General features: G+C 44.9%; 1 protein-coding gene across 5 annotated transcripts in view; it reads right to left on the reverse strand.

The window, feature by feature from the left end:
• Positions 1–18,169: 18,169 nt before the first annotated feature.
• Positions 18,170–21,218, reverse strand: part of LOC134354946 (BTB/POZ domain-containing protein 19-like) — a 230,778-nt gene continuing 227,729 nt past the window's right edge. For all 5 annotated transcript variants that reach the window (XM_063064475.1, XM_063064465.1, XM_063064467.1 and 2 more), the window contains one exon: positions 18,170–18,719. In XM_063064475.1, the coding sequence (XP_062920545.1) occupies positions 18,411–18,719 (309 nt within the window). In that variant the 3' untranslated portion in view covers positions 18,170–18,410. The remainder of the gene's footprint in view (positions 18,720–21,218) is intronic.

Below are 21,218 nucleotides of genomic sequence, written 5' to 3' on the forward strand. Positions count from 1 at the left end.
ATCCTCTGGGTCCCCCCCCCAACTTGTCTTTCTTCCCGGACCTCCTGTCCCATGATCCTCTCATATTCCTTTTGCCTAACACCTGTCCAGCTCTTGGCTCCATCCCTCCCCCTCCTGTCTTCTCCTATCATTTTGGATCTCCCCCTCCCCCTCCAACTTTCAAATCCCTTACTCACTCTTCCTTCAGTTAGTCCTGACGAAGGGTCTCGGCCTGAAACGTTGACTGCACCTCTTCCTAGAAATGCTTCCTGGCCCGCTGCGTTCACCCGCAACTTTTATGTGTGTTGCTTGAATTTCCAGCATCCGCAGAATTCCTGTTGTTTGAGCTATATGGACAGGAAAGGAATGGAGGGTTATGGGCTGAGTGCAGGTTGGTGGGACTAGGTGAGAGTAAGAGTTCAGCATGGACTAGAAGGGCCGAGATGGCCTGTGTCCGTGCTGTAATTGTTATATGGTTATATGGTTACAAGCTGATAACAGCTTTTGGACCGACAGAATGGGATTTCTTTCTGGTCTAACGTTAGTACTCCATGCAAGAATTCAGAATGGTTAGTTGCACTGCTATTTTAACCACAGAAACCAGCCTCAAGTTGTGCATTACAATAACAAGGAGCAGTTGCCAGGGGCAGTGGAGCTCGGTCAGATTAATGGCTCGTGTACGTGCTGATTTCCTCCCAAGTCACCCGAACCTTTGTGGCAGAAACAGATGGGATGTTAATTATAATTGTTTTAGATGCATTTAGATCAGTCAAGACTAACGCACACTCACTACAATTGAATCATAGCCTCCCAGATACTGGCAGTACTAAAGCAACTCGAAAGACACACAATCTACTTGATAATTGATTTTGTTTCAGAGTTCTTTATTCTGAAGTGCAGCTGCACATTTCCTGCGAGGCAAGATTGATGACATCTGCCATTTTGCGTGCCCATCCCACTGAAGCCTACTAATTTCACATTTAAAAGTGGGTATTGGAAATCTGAAGAAACAGGAGACACTACAAGCACTCAGTAGACTAGGTAGTACCTGGGGGGCAGGTAACATAACACTTTAGGCCAATGACCTTTCAATACTCAGAAAAGAAAAAGATCTCTAATGTTTTTGTTCCCCAGTGTCCTTTAGTAAATAGGATCGCTTTATCAGATTATCAGCTTCAACTAGTTACAAGGATTCTTCAACATTGTTGTTGCCTTCTGCACTTTGTGGTGCATCAGGCAGCAGCCTTGCCGTTTCTTTAGCATTTGTCTGTTTTTACGAGGCTGAGTTGGTAGCTCAAGGCTCATCCCAGCACGGATGGAAAGCGTGCAAGGAACCAGCCAGGTACAAACCCAGGACCACTCACCTCAAAGTCCAGTGCAGATGCCATTACACCACCAGCCAGCTTTCTTCAAAATTAAGCCCTCAGAAGAAACATTTCGCAAATATTGGAAGGTAGATTTTCACTGAAACGTATCCATTCAAAAAAAATGTCAAACAACGATAGCTTTTGATCCATTGAATAGTGCAAATATGCCCAGGGAGTTCTATTAGAAAGTAAATCCATTAGTCATTCCATACTATAATTCTCTCCCTCTTCAGATTGTTTGATTATTGCAGTTATTTATGTGCATAACAAGTTAAATAGTGAAATCATCAAGAATATATATGGCATAATCCCCCTTTATTAGTGTGCCTTGCCCTTCGAGCAGAATAATACACAGCTCTGTTTTGAAGCCCAATGGTGCCATAAATTTATTATTAGTTATTAGAATTTATTAGAATTTGGCAATCCAGTTTAGTAAAAGGAAGAACTCAAGTATATTGCCCTTGGTGAGAAGCAGCACACACAAAATGCTGGAGGAACTCAGAGGACAGGCAGCATCTATGGAAAAGAGTAAACAGTCAACTTTTCTGGCTGAGACCCTTCATCAATACTGAGGGGTCTCAGCTCAAAATGTCAACTGTTTACTCTTTTCTATAGATGCTGCCTGGCCTGCTGAATTCCTCCAGCACTTTGTGTGTGTTGCACTGGATTTCCTAGCACCAGCAAATTTCATATAACCATATAACAATTACAGCACGGAAACAGGCCAAACGCTTACTCTCACCTAGTCCCACCGACCTGCACTCAGCCCATAACCCTCCATTCCTTTCTTGTCCATATAGCTATCCAATTTTACTTCATATGACAATATCGAACCTGCCTCTATCACTTCTGCTGGGAGCTCGTTCCACACAGCTACCACTCTCTGGGTAAAGAAGTTCCCCCTCATGTTACCCCTAAATTTTTGCCCCCCTAACTCTCAACTCATGTCTTCTTGTTTGAATCTCCCCCACTCTCAGAGGAGGAGATGGAGAAAATGAGGGAAGGAGGGTGGTGAGAGGGGTTAAGAGTTGGGGGAGGGGAGCCCGAGAAGGGTTAAAGTGAGGAGGGGAGTGAGATGGGTGAAAGGGAATGCTATAATTATCTTATAACAATGAAAGGTAACGTCAAACAATTATATGAAGATATACTGTATATTGTAAGGAAAGATCTGATCTAGCTTTCAATATTTTAAAACTACATTTCTTTTGTTAATGCATCAGAATGTCATTATCTGTTGAGTATATGGTGACAGGATTAATCTCTTATAAAATGAATGACTAAAAACTTCTGTATCTATATTCCAGTTTACATTCAATACAGCAACTGACACTGCAGAATATAATTTTATAATAGTGGGACAGTACAATTTATTTAAAAAATAAATTAGACAATTAAAGGAAAATATTCTATAAAATATCCTATAATTTACTGGAAATCTGTTCAAAGAAAATCATTAATGATTTTATATTAAAGAAAATGTGAAACATTGCAATGTGAGAAAAAAATCTGTTGCAAAACTAGATAGAAAAATCTTAAGAACAATTAGAAGATCAGGAAATGGTTTTAAAATTCAAAATTCACAATTTCTGGTTAGTGCATTAAATCTAGTTTCTAGTGAACATATTATTTTCAATGAAATGTAATTATGTACATTGGACAAAGTGATGCTCAGTCAACTACTCCTTGTACACTCAACTGTGAGGCTGCATTCTCCTCTTAACACTATCTATAAGTTTGCAGATGACACTGCTGCCATGGGCCACATTCTGAATAACGATGATTTGAAGTACAGGAAGGAGACAGAAAACTTAGTAAACATTTTGTCCTGACAACAAACTTTCCCTTAATGTCAGCGAACAAAGGAGGTGGTCATTGACTTCAGGAAGGGGGGCTGTGTACATCGGTCATGCTGAGGTAAAGTGGGTTGAGAACTTCACTTAGAGTAGTGTCCAGCCACATACGAAGCGGAGCCAAGGAAGTTCACCAACACCTCTACTTGCTCAGGATGCTGAAGAAATTTGGCATGTCCCTGTTGATTTTTAAAAAATTCATATACTATAGACAGCATCCTATCTGGATGCATAATGGCATGGTATTGCAACTGCTCTGCATGTGACTGTAGGAAACTGCAGGGACTTGTGGTCACAGCTCAAAACATCACAGAAACCAGCCTCCCCTCCATGGACTCTTCTTGTGTTTTTGACGCTTGGTGGGAGGCTCACTTCGAAATACTGTTTGCTCTGGCAGAAAAAGTCAAACAACAAATTTGCCATAGCACTTCAGAAGTGCTCAATACGGAACTATGGGGAAACGGTAAGGTAGGAGCAGCAGAAATCCAGTATCAGGTTTGTGAGTGCACTCATGTATGTTGGGGTATCTCTTCCAAAACTAATATATTGTACTGTATATTGCCCATCCCCAATTACCTTTGGGATGTAATTCTTTTTGATGACATTGTTCACCCACTTGGGACTGGAGTTATAGGATTTAGAACCAAGGTCAATAAAGAACTAAAACAACATATTTTCAGGACAGTAGGTGTGCAACTGGGCAATAAACCTGCAGGTGGTGGTGTGCCCATGCTCTTGCTACCTGACGTTGGGAGGTGTTGTCTGAGTAGCTTTGATGAGTAAGTGGAGTGCATTTCGTAGATGCATGCACATTGCAGCCTTCTGTGCACCGGTGGTAGAGGAATTTAGATGCTGGATTTACTGCATTTACGTGTCTGGTCTGGTGTACTGCCTTTAGTAATTATGATGCATTAGAGAAACGAGACAGATTAAGTGACTGCTTTTCACAACTCATCTGAAGCTGTTTATTGCCTGTCAATTTAATTCTCAATCTCACTTTGACCCATTTATGCTGCTGCAAAGTTTAACATTAGCTTGAGGAGCAACATCTCATACTCTGATTAGTTAGAATTGCAAAGCTTTGTTGAAACATCATTTGACGATGAAGCTCTACTTCATTAGGACATTAAGCATGTCATCAAAGGCTGTTGCAAATTTCTACAGACGTATGGTGGAGAGCATTCTGACTGGTTGTATCACAGTCTGGTATGGAGTCTCCAATGCACAGGATTTCAAGAGGCTTCAGAAGGGTGTAGACTCAACCAGTTTCATCATGGGCACAAGCCTCATCGCAATTGAGGACATCTTCAAGAGCTGATGCCTCAAGGAGGTAGCATCCATCATTCAAGACCCTCACCACCCAGGATATGCCCTCTTCATGTTACTGACATTGGGAAGGAATTACGGGAGCCTGAAGACCCACAGGAATAGCTTTGTCCTCTCTGCCATCAGATTCCTGAATAGTCCTTGAACACTGTCTTATGTTTTATTTTTTTGTACTGTTTAGTTTTTGTACATTCTTGTAATTTTCTGTTTTGCAAAGTACTGCTGCCACAAAACAAATTGCATGACATATACAGTAAGACCATAAGACATAGGAGCAGAATTAGGCCATCTGGCCCATTGAGTCTGCTCCGTCATTTCATCATGGCTGATCCAATTTTCCTCTCAGTCCCAGTCTCCTGCCTTCTCCCCGTATCCTTTCATACCTGACCAGTCAAGATTCTATCAATCTCTGCCTTAAATATACTTGGCCTCCACAGCTGCCTGTGGCAAAGAATTCTATAGATTCACCACTCTCCGGCTAAAGAAATTCCTCCTCATCTCTCTTCTAAAAGGATGACCCTATTCGGAGGTTGTGTCCTCCGGTCTTAGGCTCTCCCACCATAGGAAACATTCTCTCTACATCGACTCTATAAAGGCCTTTCACCATTCGATGGGTTTCAATTAAGTTACCCCTCATTCTTCTGAATGCTAGTGAATACAGGCCCAGAGCCATCAAACACCTTTTTAGGCCCAAAACTGCTCATAATGCTCCAAGTGAGGCCTCACCAGTGCTTTATAAAGTCTTGAAATTACATCCTTGCTTTTATATTCTAAAATTTTATATGTCAGTGACAATAGACCTGATTCTGATTCTACGGTATAAGCTCCATTTGTCTCTCTTCACAAAATATGTTTGATTTGCTGAGTGCTTATATCATATGAACTTCCTAAATTCAGCATTCCCCTTTGCCTCTACTCTCTCACCCCTTTCTCATTTCACTGTTCGTTCAATCTCCTCTAGACAGGTCTGATCTGTTAAAAGCCATTAGCACCCATTTCATTCAGTTTCCCTTTGTCTCCACCCTACCACACACAATCCAGCAACACATACAAAATGGTGGAGGAACTCAGCAAACCAGGCAGAATCTATGGAAAAAGGCACAGTTGACGATTCGGGCCAAAACCTTTCGGTAGGACTGGAGAAAAGAAAGCTGAGGAATAAATTTAAAAGGCAGGAGGAAGGGAGAGAAAAAACCACCAGGTGACAGGTGAAACCTGGAGGGGGAGGGATGAAGTAAAGAGCTGGGAAGTTGATTGGTGAAAGGAGGTGAGAGAGGGAAAAGGGGATGGGAAATGGAGAAGAGGGGGGTTTAGGTTTGGTTGGGGGGCATTACTGGAAGTTTGAGAAGTCGATGTTCATGCCATCAGGTTGGAAGCTACCCAAACGGAAAGTAAGGTGCTGTTCCTCCAGCCTAAGTGTAGCCTCATCACGACAGTGGAGGAGGTCATGGATGGACATATCGGAATGGGAATGGAAAGTGGAATTAAAATGGGTGGTCTCTGGGAGATCCTGCTTATTCTGGCAGACAAGTGTAGATGCTCTGTGAAGTGGTCTCCCAATCTACGTTGGGTCTCACCGATGTACAGGAGGCCACATCAGGAGCACCGATCACAATAAGTGACTCCAACAGATTCACAGGTGAAGTGTTACCTTACCTGGAAGGACTAGTTAGGGCCCTGGATGGTAGTGAGGGAGGAGGTGTAGGGGCAGATGAAGCACTTGTTTTGCTTGGAAAGATAAGTGCCAGGAGGGAGATCAGTGGGGAGGGATGAATGGACAAGGGAGTTGCATAGGGAGTGATCCCTGTGGAAAGCAGAAAGTGGGGGGAGGGGGGGAGGGGGGGAGGGAATGGTGTGCTTGCTGGTGGGATCCCGTGGAAGGTGGCAGGTTTCAGCGAATTATGTGATGGACACAGAGGCTGGTGGGGTAGTAGGTGAGGACAAGAGGAACCCTATCCCTGGGAGAGTGGCGGGAGGATGGGGTAAGAGCAGACGTACGTGAAGTGGAAGAGATGCGGTTGATAGGAGGGAGGGAAGCCCATTTCTTTGAAAGAAGACAGCTACTTCATTCTAGAATGAAAAGCCTCATCCTGAGAGCAGATGTGGCAGAACTGGAGGAATTGAGAAAAGGGGAAGGCATTTTTACAAGAAGTAGGGTGGGATGAGGTGTAGTCTAGGTAGCTGTGAGAGTCTGTAGATTTGTAATAGACATTGGTGGATAAGCTGTCTCTGAAGATAGAGACAGTGAGATCGAAAAAGGCAAGGGATGTGTTGCAAATGGACTTACTTAGAAGTTTGTGAGAATCTGGCATGTTATCTAAAACTGTGGCAAACTTCTGCTGATGTGCGGTGGAGAGTATATTGACTGGTTGCATCACAGCCTGGTATGGAAACACCAATGCCCTTGAAAAGAAATGCCTACAAAAAGTAATGGATACAGCTCAATTCAGTATGTGTAAAGCCCTCCCACCACTGAACACATCTACACAGAGCACTGTCACAGGAAAGCAGCATCCATCATCAAGGACCCCCACCATCCAGACCATGATCTCTTCTCGCTCCTGATATCAGGAAGGTGGTACGGGAGCCCCAGGACCCACACCACTGGGTTCAGGAACAGTTTTTACCTTTGAACCAATAGGCTCTTGAACCAGAAGAATAACTTCATTTGCCCCGTCTCTGAACTGTTCCCACAACCTACAGACTCACTTTCAAGGACTCTTCATCTCATGTTCTTGATATTTATTGTTTATGTGTTTATCACCAGTCCTCTTGGGGGCAGTTTTACATTGATGCTATTGTGTTTCTTACTGAGAATGCTCGCAAGAAAATGGATCTTAAGATTGTATGTTGTTGTTCAGTCCTTAAGTCGAGTCCACCTCTTCATGACCTCATGGACTCCGGCACACCAAGCCTTCTTGTTGGGAACTGCCTCTCTAAGATCCCCCAAGGCCATACATATTGTCTGAGTAATATTATCCATCCATTGCAGCCTCTGTCAAACTCTCCTTCTTTTACCTTCTGTTTTACCTAACGTCTTCTCATGATGTGGCCAAAATATCTGAGCTTTTGTCTCATAATCAAGCCTCTTAGTGAGCAGTCTGGCTGTATGTCTTCGAGTATGGACTTGTTGGATCATCTTGCTGTCCAACGAACTCTTAACACTTTCCAAAGCATCCAAGTTCAAAGCTGTCCATTCTTTGATATTCAGCCTTACTAATAGTCTGGCTCTCACAGCCATACGTCACAACTGGAAATACCATAGACTTGACTACAGTATACAACTGTATAAGATTGTACAATTTCATATCAGATTATATATGTACTTTGGTAATAACTTTACTTTGAACTTTGAATACTTTCTTTGCTCCTTTGCTCCGGGGAAATCTAGCTGAACCTATACATATAAGCCAGATCAGGCAAAGATGGTAGTTTTTTTCCCTAAAGGACAAGTGTGTTCCATTGGCGCCTCATAGTTGTATTTTAGTTTGTTCCCACTTGTGAAGAGTTCAAGTACTGCAGATGCCAGAGAAAACCACATTGCAGTAGTTTGCAAAGGGCAGCAGGTAACAGTTCTGCTTTGAAAGCAGCATCGGCACAGAGAGAGAATGAGTTTCTCATCAGAGAAAAATGAGAAGCTGTACATTATTAATTCTCTGGAGATGGCAATTTATACAATATCCGTGCTACAAACAGCAGTTATGCTAGTCAACAGGCCAGGAAGGTCACTATTCTGTGGGCGGAAAGATTGTAGATATGCAGATTAACACAGTTGCAGACTGTTCCATCAAGGAATAACATGCATGATCACTAGGTTAGTCATCCACCCTTAATAACAAGCTTGGATGGTTTCAACGGAACCAGAAGTTTTGAAATTCTCAGAAGAGATGAAATGATGGTGAGAGTCTCAAGCTAAGAAATGTTACAGTGGGCTAAATTGAAATTATGATTCCATTGGACAAGGCTTGACTTGTAAAATTGATACCAATTAGAATAATGCATTCAGCACTCGTGGATGACATCAAATTGCAAAATGAAAATTGCTAACCACATGTGTAAATTAAACTAAATTCAACTCTGGGAAATTCCACATTCATTGCAGAAGTAAATAGAAGAGCTTGAGAAAGTGAAAATGGATCATTGGGCAAGATAGCTCATAATAATGAACTCCCTTGAGCCTCCAGCCGGGTCCAGGTGTCAGTCTTAACTGATGTTTCGATGACTAACTCTGCCATCTCTATCAGGGATGATGCGTAGGCATGTCTGGTCCAGTGGTATATGTATATACTCAACTCCTGCTGTCCATCCCTCCGGAAAGCACTCGATCCTTTTTCAGCTCATAGCAAATCAGGCAACTCTGATATTTGTCTCACCCCAAGGCAGGTAGGATAATATGATTGACAACTGCAATGCAACTTTAAAATCAAACAGCTGACGATGAACAACATCTTCTCATTCTTATTTCTACTAGTATTAGATGGGAGTAAACTGCAGGACTGCAATGACCAGCCGAAGATCACTGCTGACTGTAGGGTGTGAGTGATGCAACGAAGTGCAAGTTCAGTGGTAGATCACTCACCAGGACGTACGGTGAGCACTCCCCTGACGTTGTCGCCAGTTAAAGAGTGATTCAGACCCTGAGGCTTCGGTTATTGGCTGCTTTTCACATCCTGATTCAGAAAACTCATCTGCTCTGCTCACCTCCAACCACAAGAATGTGCAGGTGAACCGAAGGTGGCCTGCTCCCTCCCCTCCTAGAAGCCAGTACGATTCAGAAAGCGCATCACGCAGCATTTCCGGCAGTGAGTAAGGCTTGATGGAGTGTGGCCTGATGTCAGTAAAGGCAAGAATGGGCAAGCAGGCGCTCTGTACGGAAGTAGTTATTGTTAGGACCCGTTTCCCAATTGATGTAACAGTAAGCACATCAGGTATGCCTGTGTATTTTCTTAACAATTATTCTGAAACCATATCCGAGCCTCATCTTTGTTAACAGAACGCTGGTGACTAGGATGTAGAGGACTGGTGCTCCTGTTAGGAGTAATTCGATTACCAAACAATCTTGCATTCATTTTGATATGGAGAGTTCCACAGGCATTCTAAAGTATATATTTGAGTGATAGACAACAGGAACTATTCATTTTTTGCTGCAAATTAGCTGGCATGCTGTTTTATTTGTTGTTAGAATACATCTTACTGCAACATCACATAATTCACCTTGACGGGTTCTTGAAGATAATTCTTTCTTTCCCCCATGTTTGCATGTGATTGTAGTCTTTCACCACGGCTGTCACCATAATTTAAAGAAATACAAAGGCAACTTGCAATATTCAAAGTGGGGAGGAGCGAGGAAATTAAACGTATGCTTGCTCTTGAGTCCAATGGTGGCACTGAGTCCCAGAGCCTCAAGCCGCTGACTTCCTTTTGTATCCTGATGAATTGTTAATGCTCCAGGTTCATCCTATGGGCAACGCTGTTGCATTTAGATTATGAAGACACATGGTCCTCTTTTATTGTCATTTAGTAATGCATGCATTAAGAAATGATACAATATTTCTTCCGGTGTGATATCACAAAACACAGGACAGACCAAGACTGAAAAAACTGACAAAACCACATAATTATATCATATAGTTACAACAGTGCAGCAATACCATAACTTGATGAAGAAGTCCATGAGCACAGTAAAAGTTCAAATTCTCTCAAATGTCCCACATCTCACGCAGACGGGAGAAGGAAGAACTCTCCCTGCCAAACCCGACCACAGTCTGACTCTGAGTCATCCGCAAACTTCGAGCTCTGATCAGCTCTCCGACACCGAGTACTGAGCGCCATCTCTGTCTGAACGATTCAACCTCAACCTCGGTCACCAACAGCAGGCAAAGCCGGGGATTTTGAGGCCTACCCTCCGAAAGATTCCCGACCACGCAGTAACGACAGCAGTGAACGAGCATTTCAAAAATTTCTCCAGATGTTCCTCTGTGCTTTCACGTCCATTCTCCACCAAATCAGAATTGTCCACCGCCCCTATTTGTTATGCTGACACATGTTTTAGATTTCATCACATAATCCAGTCCACCAAGGAAAAGTCAGAACTCCCCAAAAATGTTTTAGAGTCATAGAGCCAGAGAAAACACTACAGCACAGAAACAGATTATTAATCTGCCTGGTTCCATTGACCTGCACCAAGAACATAGCCCTCCATGCCCTCCCATCAATGTACCTATCCAAATTTCTCTTAAGTGTGAAAAAAAGTCAAGCACAGTTCCACCACTTGTGCTGGCAGCTCATTCCACACTCTCACCACCCTCTGAATGAAGAGCTTCCCCCTCATGTGCTCTTTAAACATTTTACCTTTCGCCCTTAACCTGTGATCTCCAGTTCTAGTCTCACACCACCTCAATAGAAAAAGGCTGCTTACATTTAGCCTATCTATACCCTTCATAATATTGTATACCTCCATCAAATCTCCCCTCGATCTCCTACGCTCTAAAGCAGGGGTTCCCAACCTGGGGTCGACAGGCTCCTCAGTTAATCGTAGGGGTCCACGGCATAATAATAAGGTTGGGAAACTCTGCTCTAGAGAATAAAGTCCTAACCTATTCAATCTTTCCTTATAAGTCAGGTCTTCAAGTAATGGCAAAATCTTAGTAATTTTATTTCTGTACTCTTTCAAGCTTATTGATATCTTTCCTGTAACTAGGTGAACAGAAAGAGACACAAAACTTTAAATTAGGTCTCACCAACATCTTATACAACCTTCTCTTCTTTGAAACTGTATCCTACTGGGATAATCAACAGTAATGTGCAGAACTGAGAGTCTAAACATGGGTAAAAGTGGCTTGAGTGAGCCATCTGTATACAACCTAATTAACATGCAAATAAGATCAAATAGGTAGTTTGATATGGTGATCATCATGTTTTAACAAGCTGATGTGTTTAAGGGTACATTTCTGGAACTTCACCAAGTAATAATGTCCCTGGCATGCACGAAACTAATCTAACTAGAGTCATGTTTTAATTGAATCATCCTCAAATAGCTAATGAGCAGAGCCAATTCTAGAATGAAAGGGAAATATTATGGTGCGATATTCAAGGACTGAAGACTTCTAAAACTCTTTATTGCTAAATATCGGTGGCCACCTTTGCTTCTTGAAGGACATATGACAGGCACTTTTTTCCAGAACATTTACAGAAAGACAATAGTGTTGAAAAAAACAGTTAATCTTGCCCTTCATAGTCTCTGACCTAACATAATTTTTAGACACCCTCATTAAGGGAAAAATTGGTTAACTATGACAGGCTTTTAATAATGTTCTGATATGTCCCACAGCACCATAATGCTAATATCATAATCATTATCTATTGTTGTGTCTCAGGGAGACACACCACACAGCTTCTCTCTGGGTTTCAGAATGATTCGCTTGCTTGCACTCCAGTTCCGTGATGATGCCAATGTGATCCGCAGATTCTACCCCATGCAGGACATACACCACTATGCAGACCGGAAGGTGTTTTGGGAGATAATGCATTCTTAACCTTGTTCATTCTAGGCTTTCAAGTGATTATAATAAGCACATCATTCATTTCTTAAATTAAGCCTGTTACCCCTCAACTGCTCCCCTTGTTACTGAGCTCCTACCAACCCTCGTAGAAACCCCCACTGCCCCCAGGGGGGTGATATCACCCACTTTGGGAACCACTGGTCTAGATTATTCCCATAAAGACAGTATTAATTTTTCTATTTGAATTCCAGAATAAATTGTTCCCATTATCCTGTCCTCAGTGCTGACCACCTCCTACTCTCCGCAGTCCACTCTGAGTGGTGATACCACAACTGAAGCATCCATGCTCTTGAGCTACGGTGGCAGGGTGGTTGGCGTTCATGTCTTGAACTGTCCATGAGTGTCCTTACATTCCAGGTCCTGAACTTCACATTGAGGATGTGGCTTCATTAAAAGTGGGTTACTCTGGCCCATGAGCTGCTCAGTGGGGCTTTCGGTGTGAACTCTTAATCCAATGGGAAAGGAGATAAGGACATCTTGTAACCCAGCCCTGCTGCTTTGCTGAATGGATATTAACTCAGAGACACTTGGGTAGATATGTCGGTATCTGGCTGATTGTACTCTGTACTGTGACACACACAAACCACAAATCAACACTCGCACACAGACCTGTACACAAACAAACAGACTCAACACTCAAACACTCCCAGCCACCTCTCCCTGCTGCCAACCACACTCCTGGCCACACTCTTATCTGTGGTCCCAGTGTGACTCCTTCCCCTGCTCCCATAGCCGCACCCAGCCGTGCTCCTGCCCACGATCCCAACTGCAAACCTACTCCTGATTTCATCTGCCTTCCTGTCCTCCGTCCCAACTGCACATTTTCCCCACTCCACATTGCTTATCTGGCTCATGCTCCAGGCCTTTCCCGACATTCCCAGCAACAAACTGGACATTTCCAACTATTTTTCACTAAGTGGAGAGACTGCAAAATTATTGCGAAAGTTTCCTAATCTGTGACATTAGCAATCAATTTAGGTAAACAGCTCCCACAAAAGGAATTGATAGTATGCACCATACATACTGTAAACCCTTATCAATCATTGGCAGATCTTCAAGTACACTCCTTTGAAGTGTGGCTTCTTTTGAATGACCTACACGTTATCTCAGAGAGGTTAGTCATGTCTGACCACGGAACAACAGTTAGTAATATCAAGCAAATAGCAACCCCAGCAATGCCACACCCTGGTACCTCCCCATAAATATTTATATACAACAGCTTATCAGATATTATTTGTCACACATGGCAGTTGAAGAGAAGCACTCAGATATTTCTTTTAAATTTTTCATACATTGCTCATTCTCCACTCTCATGGGTGGTGCTCAGCATAACTGGGGACAAGGCTGCAGGTAGAAGTTAAGGAAAATGTAAGATTTAATCTCTGACCCCTGCTAATCTATAGATTACAGTCCAAATCTCAGTGGATAGTAGTTTTTTATAGGAGTAGATGGCCAAAACTGGAATTATTTGCCTACCATTCACTGTCCACATTCATATGTAAAGAACAAACGGTTAGATTGAGGTTTCAGGGTTTCTCCAGCATGGCTGTCTGCAATGTTGTTCCCTAGCATGCCTTCACGTTCTGGAAATCAGACGCATTATCAAATTGCTGCCAGAAACTTATAGCCACATATAAGACTTTAACTGGAAGGCCATTTTTTTTTGTCACACACACACACACACAGCCTCGCATTTTGAAATCTACGTCTGTCACCGAGTGCCCTGAAAGTTCAGCTGGGCCGATAGCAAGCTGCCAAATACTTTGACAGGAAGACCGGACTGAATTAGTTGTGTATGAGCATCACTGCTTGATGGCAATAAGTCAAGTCAAGTTTTTTGTCATTTAACTATATAAATGTATATAATCATATAATGTATATAAAAATATTACCACATTTCTCTGAACCAAGGTGCAGAGCATGGTACTACACATAACACACAATGATTTTTGAAGGTAAGGATAAAACCTACAGATGATTATGCATATATAATGAACTAAAGTGAATAAATTAAATACTGTAATGTACGGAACTGATGAACCAGTGTCACTTCAAATACAATGCAGCAGAGAGCTCAGAAGCCTAATGGCCTGAGAGAAGAAACTGTTTCCCATCCTGACCATTCTTGTTTTTATGGAGTCTCCTGCCTGATGGTGGAAAGTCAAAGAGGATGCTGGATGGATGGGTGAGATCCTTAATAATACCATGGGCCCTGCATATGCAGACTCCTGATAAATGTCCCCGATGAATGGTAGGGAGACCCCTATGAACCTCCCAGCTGTTCTCAGAGTCCTTTGTATTTAGGTCCTCAGCTGCTCCTGTACCTGATGGAGGTGCAACTTGACAGGATGCTCTCGATGGTGGTCTTGTAAAATGCAGTTAAGATGGGGGTAGGGAGCCTCCCTTGTCTCAATCTTCTGAGGAAGCAGAAGCGCTGCTGTACCTTCTTGTTCAGGGAGGTGATATTAAAGGACCAGGCGAAGTAATCCTTGATGTGAAATCCCAGGAACTTGGTGCACTTAACTGTCTCTATTTAGGAACCATGTATTTTCAGAGGGGCGGGTGGTCTATCTGCACCTTCCTGAAGTCTATTATGATTTCTTTCGTCTTCTCCATGTACAGACTTAGGTTGGTCTTCTCACGCCAATCCACTGGACATAGGCATCCAAAACCCTACAGGGACAGCATGACACTGTCATGGACCGGTCTGTGAAGTGCATATTCCAGTTCGTGGTCCGGTCCATGGACTCAGAACTCCAGGTCTTCCAGCTGTCCCTTGTTTGAGTTAATCATAGGCAACTGATTCCCATCTTGAGACTTGGAATATAAGTAGCCTTGGGGTTGAGTGTGAGCTGCTGGTTTGTTTTGTCAAGATCCCCGGGAGCAACCTGCTGGTGGAAGGCTAGAGCAGCCAAATGCCTTCTTTAGGCCGCGTTGGGGAACCATCCCTCATGGAGCCTTTCTGTCAGTAGTTGGAGCTGTCTTTGCGGTATGGATTCGGCTGTTTCCCGGGCCAGCTGAGTGGCTGCCAGCTACTCTGAGCTAGGTAGGGATCCGACTGTTTCCGTAGCCAGCTGAGGTTGCTGGCTGAACTGAGACTCAGAGCTACGCCGGAGCAGAGATGGAACTGTCTGTCTTTCTTTGGTGTTTTCTCTTCTTGTCCTCGCCTCTGTGTGGTAAGTCAGGCCATTTTGACATTTCCCTGTGGGGGGGGGGATCTGTCTTGTCTTGTCTTTGCCTCTGTTGGGTAAGTCCGGCCATTCTGCCATTACCTGATGGATGGTCCTGTCCCACCTTGGTGTGGAGAAGTTGAGTCCCGGCTTGTCTAAGTGTAAGTTCCGGCTCTATGTCTATGTACTGTCCTGTCTCACGTTGGTGTCTTGTTAAAGATGAGTCCCGGCTTTTCGAAGGAAAAGTCCTGGCTCTATGTTAATGTACAGTTCCCAGTCTGTCTCCAAGTTCCAGCCTCCGAGTTATCAGCCTCCGCAAGCTCAGGATCCCACACCCCAGCTGGCAGTCAAGCTCAAGATCCCAGAACCCAGCCGGCAGCCAAGCTCAAGTTCCCAGAACCCAGCCGGCAGCCAAGCTCAACATCCCAGACCCCAGCCGGCAGCCAAGCTCAGGTTCCCAGAACCCAGCCGGCAGCCAAGCTCAAGATCCCAGACCCCAGCCAGCAGCCAAGCTCAAGATCCCAAGCCAAGCTCCAAGAACCCAAGCCTCAAGGATCCCAAGCCAAGCTCCAAGAACCCTAGCCTCGAGGATCTCAAGCCAAGCTCCAAGAACCCTAGCCTCGAGGATCCCAAGCCAAGCTCCAAGAACCCTAGCCTCGAGGATCGATCCCAAGCCAAGCTCCAAGAACACTAGCCTCGAGGATCCCAAGCCAAGCTCCAAGAACACTAGCCTCAAGGATCCCAAGCCAAGCTCCAAGCTCACAACCCAAGGCCCCAGCCTGCAGCCAAGTCCAAGACCCAAGGCCCCAGCCTGCAGCCAAGTCCAAGACCCAAGACCCCAGCCTCAAGCCTCAACAGCAAAGACCCCAGCCTGTTTCCAAGCTCAGGTCTCTAGACCTCAGCCACGTCCTGTCCTGAAGCCAGGTCATGTCCTTGCCTGGTTCTGGGGTCTGAGCCTGAGGCAAGACCCAGGTTCTGGGTCCTTGTCCAGTCTCGGGCTCGGAGTCGAAGCCTTGTCTCCTAGTCCACGGTTTCTAGTCCTGGTCCCGCTTTCCCTAGCCCAAGTCTGCGTTCTTGTCCCTGCTCCTGGTCTGAATCCTGTCACGTCCCTACTCTAGTTAAGTCCTGTTCCTTGTACTACAGTGTCTGTGTCTCACATTTGGGTCTGTTCCCAGCACCCCATTGTGACTGACACACATTGGCTCACGCATCTGTGAAGGAACTTTATCTCATATAAAGACTAGGCAACTTGCATTAATTGGAGGCTAGATATCTAATACCATTAATAATCTGGTTAGAGAAAGGTGAGCACATCTCGCAGATTCTTTAAGGAATCAAGTGTCAATCAATGCAGTGAGAGATAAACAAGGAAATGACAGAGCATATGGTTCAACGTGAGTTGTCCAAAAAAAAAACTAATATTCCTGCTTGGAAAGTGGTTTTCTTAGGCCTTAGCAGCTTCTGGGCTGATAGTTTTAGTGCTGTGGCTTAAAACCAAGTTGTTCTTTACAGAAGCTTCATAATTCAATATTTGAATCAAGCAGATTGGCGGCACTGTTAGTGATTGTCAATAGACGGCCATATTAACTAATATTCTTTTTTCTCAACTGTGTTGACACAGTATGGTGGAGGCTTACCCTTGCTGTGGGAAACTTACATAATTAAATGGCCATTAGGATTGTCTTCAAGTACAAACTAAATACAAAAAATCGGCCCAAAATTAAAAACAAATACTAAGCAGTAATAAGAAAAAATAAGTGATTGCTTCTGAAGCAGCAATTTTTAAATAAAATATATGTCAAGAATGTAGAGGAGGCTTTACCCAAAAACAGAGTAATGGAGATGATTCAGCAATAAATGATAACTTTAACAGTAGACTGCAAAATAACAAACCATAAGGGGCCACAGACCAGAGAACAGATACTATACTCACAGGTAGCAAGGTAACTGTAGGCTAGGAGCAACTGGGTAAAGCTGGCTGGTTGAATGAGTGAACAAAGATTGTGGAGGAGAGCTGGGTTTAAATAGGCTGCAGGCGATGAAGTTGGAGATGAGTGGCAGATGACTCCTGTTAGCCAGGGAGGAGCCTGCATGTGCAGGCTTGATGGGACCCCCACTCCCCATGACAGAAGACAATCCAGATAAATCCAGTGCAAGTACTTGATGCTCCCAAGATTTCTCCTCTGGGATGTACTCTTCACAGTCGACCAGATACTGCACACCCCGTCCATGACAATACAAATCCATCAACCAGCAAACTGTGTACACCAGACACCTTCCACCATCCTTAGGTCCAGAGGGGCGGGCTCAGGTGGGTTGAGTAGTATATGGACAACAGGTTTAAGGCAGGACACATGGAGGATAGATGTGATCCTGAGAGACAGTGGCAGATAGAGATGTTAAGTGTCTGGATTGATACGATGGGTAATCTTAAAGAGACCAATGAACAGGGACGAGAGCTTGCGGGAGTCGTTGGGCAGGGGCTGAACTAGAGTGGATAGCCAGACATGGTCTCCAGGTCTGAATAGTCTGGCTGGGCACCGACGGCAGTTAGCCTGGCAGCAGTAGGCATGGTTGGCAGATAGGATCGCCCGCCATACCTTCTCCCAAGTGTTCCAGCATTGGTGAACCAGGGCCCTAGTGGACGGAACCTCCACCATTAGATTCTTCATGGGAAACAACAGGATTTGGTGGCCATGAAGCATTTCAAAGGGTGATATATATGTGGCAGAAGAGGTTTCAAGGGTTTCAAAGGTACATTTAATGTCAGAGAAATGTAAATAATATACATCCTGAAATGCTTTTTCTTCACAACCATCCACAAAAACAGAGGAGTGCCCCCAAAGAATGAAAGACAGTTAAATATTAGAACCCCAAACTCCCCCCCAGCTCTCCCCTCCCATGTGTAGCAGTAACAAACAACAAGTCTCCGTCTCCCATCAGCAAAAAAAAAGCATCAGCACCCACCACTGAACACTCAAGCGTGAGCAAGGCAACAGCAAAGACACAGACTTGCAGTACTCCAAGGATTACATTGCTCACTCAGCATTCGACATACCACAGGCACTCTCTCTCTCTCTCTAATAAGGGAGAGAGAGATGTCTCCATTTCACAGCGAGAGGGGAGATATAACAAACAACTCGCTGGTTTATGATGTTAAAAGTCCATTGCATCGCTTTTTCCAAGCTCTGTGCCCAAAGATGTCGGGTCTTTGGGCACAGAGACTTGGATCGTCCATCTTCCATGACACACCAGTCTTCTGCTCGGACACTGACCCCCGATTCCCAACCCCCGCCACCGTCTCCACGGCCACGGAAACTCAGTCCTCTGAAGGCGAGTGGAGCTCTTAGGCCAGGCCCTTGGCGTGCTGAACAATGGCCAGTAGTGAAACGCCGAGAGCGGGTCCCATTCCCACAATGAACCATAATCAGCATGTAACTCCAGGTCAGTGTCTTCAAAAGAACCCTGAAAGGGAAAAATAGAGATATTAAGGATGGAAATAAAGCTGTTTCCGAAGATGCAAGCAAAGGAGTTACCGTTAGACACCGTTAACCCTCCGAAGTTCCTCGTTCAGCTTTTGGGACAGCTTAGCCCAGAGCAGATACTTCTGCCATATGGAAGGGTTAGAGGTGGTGAAGCGTTGCAATAACTTCTTCAGTTGCTGATTGGCTCTTTCTGACTGTCCAGTGGTCTGTGGATGATAGCCAGAAGACAAACTCATGGAACTGCAGGGGAGGGAGCAGAACTTTCACTAGAAATGGGAAATGAATTGTGGGCAGTGGTCTGACACAATGTCCTGGGGGAAGCCATGGAAACGAATTACATGTTGGAGAACCAGGTCTGTCATCTCAATGGCTGGCAGAAGTGGCCCACCTTGGAGAGATGGTTCCCTACTGCCATGATCACCGTGGCACCATTGGAAGGAGGCAAACCCATGATATGGTGATGTGGGACCATGGGTGTCAAGGACTGGCAGGAGACCAGAGGGCCACTGGTTGGTGGAATTGAACTGGGCAGCAATGAACTGATGTACATCTGCGACCATGGTGGGCCACCGGAGCCACTGTCATGTGTCCGGATAGCTGGACAAGGATGAGGAGTGGGCCCACCTGAGTCCCTCAGAGTGCACAACCACCAGCACATAGATGTGGTTGTCAGTTGTATCAGCCAGGACAGGCTCATGATGTAGGTCTTGGCAGATCTGGTTCTCAAGGTCCCAGATGATCCTGGTGAGGATCTGGGAGGATGGGCTGAGGGCTGATTTCCGCTTCTGCTGGGTGGAACTGCTGAGACAGAACTGGGTTGGTAGGAGATGGTAAAGTTGAAGAAGAGAGCAGCAAGCCTGACATGGGCTGAGTTGGCAGATCTGTTGAATGGATGTGAAGTTCTGTTGATCAGTTCAGATCAGGAAGGGCTCAGTGCTTCCCATTAGCCAGTGTTTCTATTCCCCAAGGTCCATTTGCTGAAGAGTAGCTCTTTTATCCTACTCTATAATGGTGCTGTGTAGAGTTGAACGTGTGCAAGAAGGCGGTACCAGGGTGTGTCTTCCCATTCAGTCCTTGCTGTGAGAGGATGGCCCAGGCACCCAAGTCAAATGCATCCACTTCTACCACAAAAGGTCCAGAGGAGTTTGCTGAAGGAGGTGAGACGAGCAGTGATTTGGCTGCAGTTCCTGATGAAATAGCAGTAGAAGTTGGAGAAGTCCAGGAAGTGCTGTAGCTGTTTGAGGGAACAAAGTCAGGGCCATGGAACGACAGCACGCACTTTCTCTAGGTCTATCATTATGCCTTCAGGTGGAAGGACGTAACTCAGGAAGGAAATGTCCTGGGTGTGGAAATGGCATTTTTCTAACTTTCAGTACAGCTGGTTTTTGAAGAGACATTGAAGGACTGAACAGATGTGAAGATGTGGTCTTGGGGGTCCTTGGAGAAAATGAGGATATCTTTGAGGTAGATGCACACATACCTGTGTAACATGTCCCAGAGGATCTTGTTGATGAAGGCTTGGAAAATGGCTGAACTGTTGGGAAGTCCGAAAGGCATCACTAAGAATTCGTAGTGGCCAGTGGGTGCTATGAACACTGTCTTCTAGTCATCCCCCAGCGGATGTGGATCAGGTTGTACACGCTTTGTAGATCCAGTTTGGTGAAGATTTGGACCCCATGGAGATTTTTGAATCCATCATGGGGAGAGTGTAGCAGTTCCTAATAGTAATAGCTGGAGGCTGGGATGGACACATGAACCTATGGGGTGGTGCTTCAGCAGTGCTTCAGGGAGAACAGATAACCTTGGGAAGTGGTGTTACACAGGAGGAGCTTGATCATACAGTCATGTGGACTGTGAGGCAGCAGGGTGCTGGCCTTCCTTTTACTGATAAAAATGGCTCGTTCATGATACTCCTGTGGAAGTTTGGTGAAGTCAAGGGTTTCCTCCGTTTTCACGGATTTACAGGGTGAGGTCAGCTGAGGTTGCAAGCAGCTGTTCAGTCAGGTGAGTCCCCAAATAACCAGGTGAAGTGAGAGTCGTGAGTGGAGATCCAGGGGTAACTCAAGGTGAGCAGTGTGTTGGGTGTATCAATCAGGAGGATTTGAATGGACTCACAGTGCTCTCTGATACTCATGTGCACAGGCCGTGCGTGTGCTCTGAACATTCCAGACCCTGAGGGATGGTGGTAAATGGCAGTGATGCAGAAGGGGTGAGAGATAGGCTTGGTAGGGCATCCAGTCTGCACACACACAGAGACCAGTCCAGAAAGTTGCCTGCTGCACTGAACTCCAGTGGAGCCTCTTATGTGCAGAGAGCTGTCAGAGTGTGGAGGAGGACAGAGACAGTGAGTCGGGCTCTGATGCTGAACAAGCGGCCAGGGCGAGCTTACCAGAAAGAAGGCCCCTTGTTTCTATGTGGTGGTGCTGTCTTCCGGGACGCAGTGAGCATTTGCTGCACGGGCTATCAGCGGCTCTGCAGT

Source organism: Mobula hypostoma, chromosome 12 (genome assembly GCF_963921235.1).
Source record: "Mobula hypostoma chromosome 12, sMobHyp1.1, whole genome shotgun sequence".
Classification (NCBI taxonomy): domain Eukaryota; kingdom Metazoa; phylum Chordata; class Chondrichthyes; order Myliobatiformes; family Myliobatidae; genus Mobula; species Mobula hypostoma.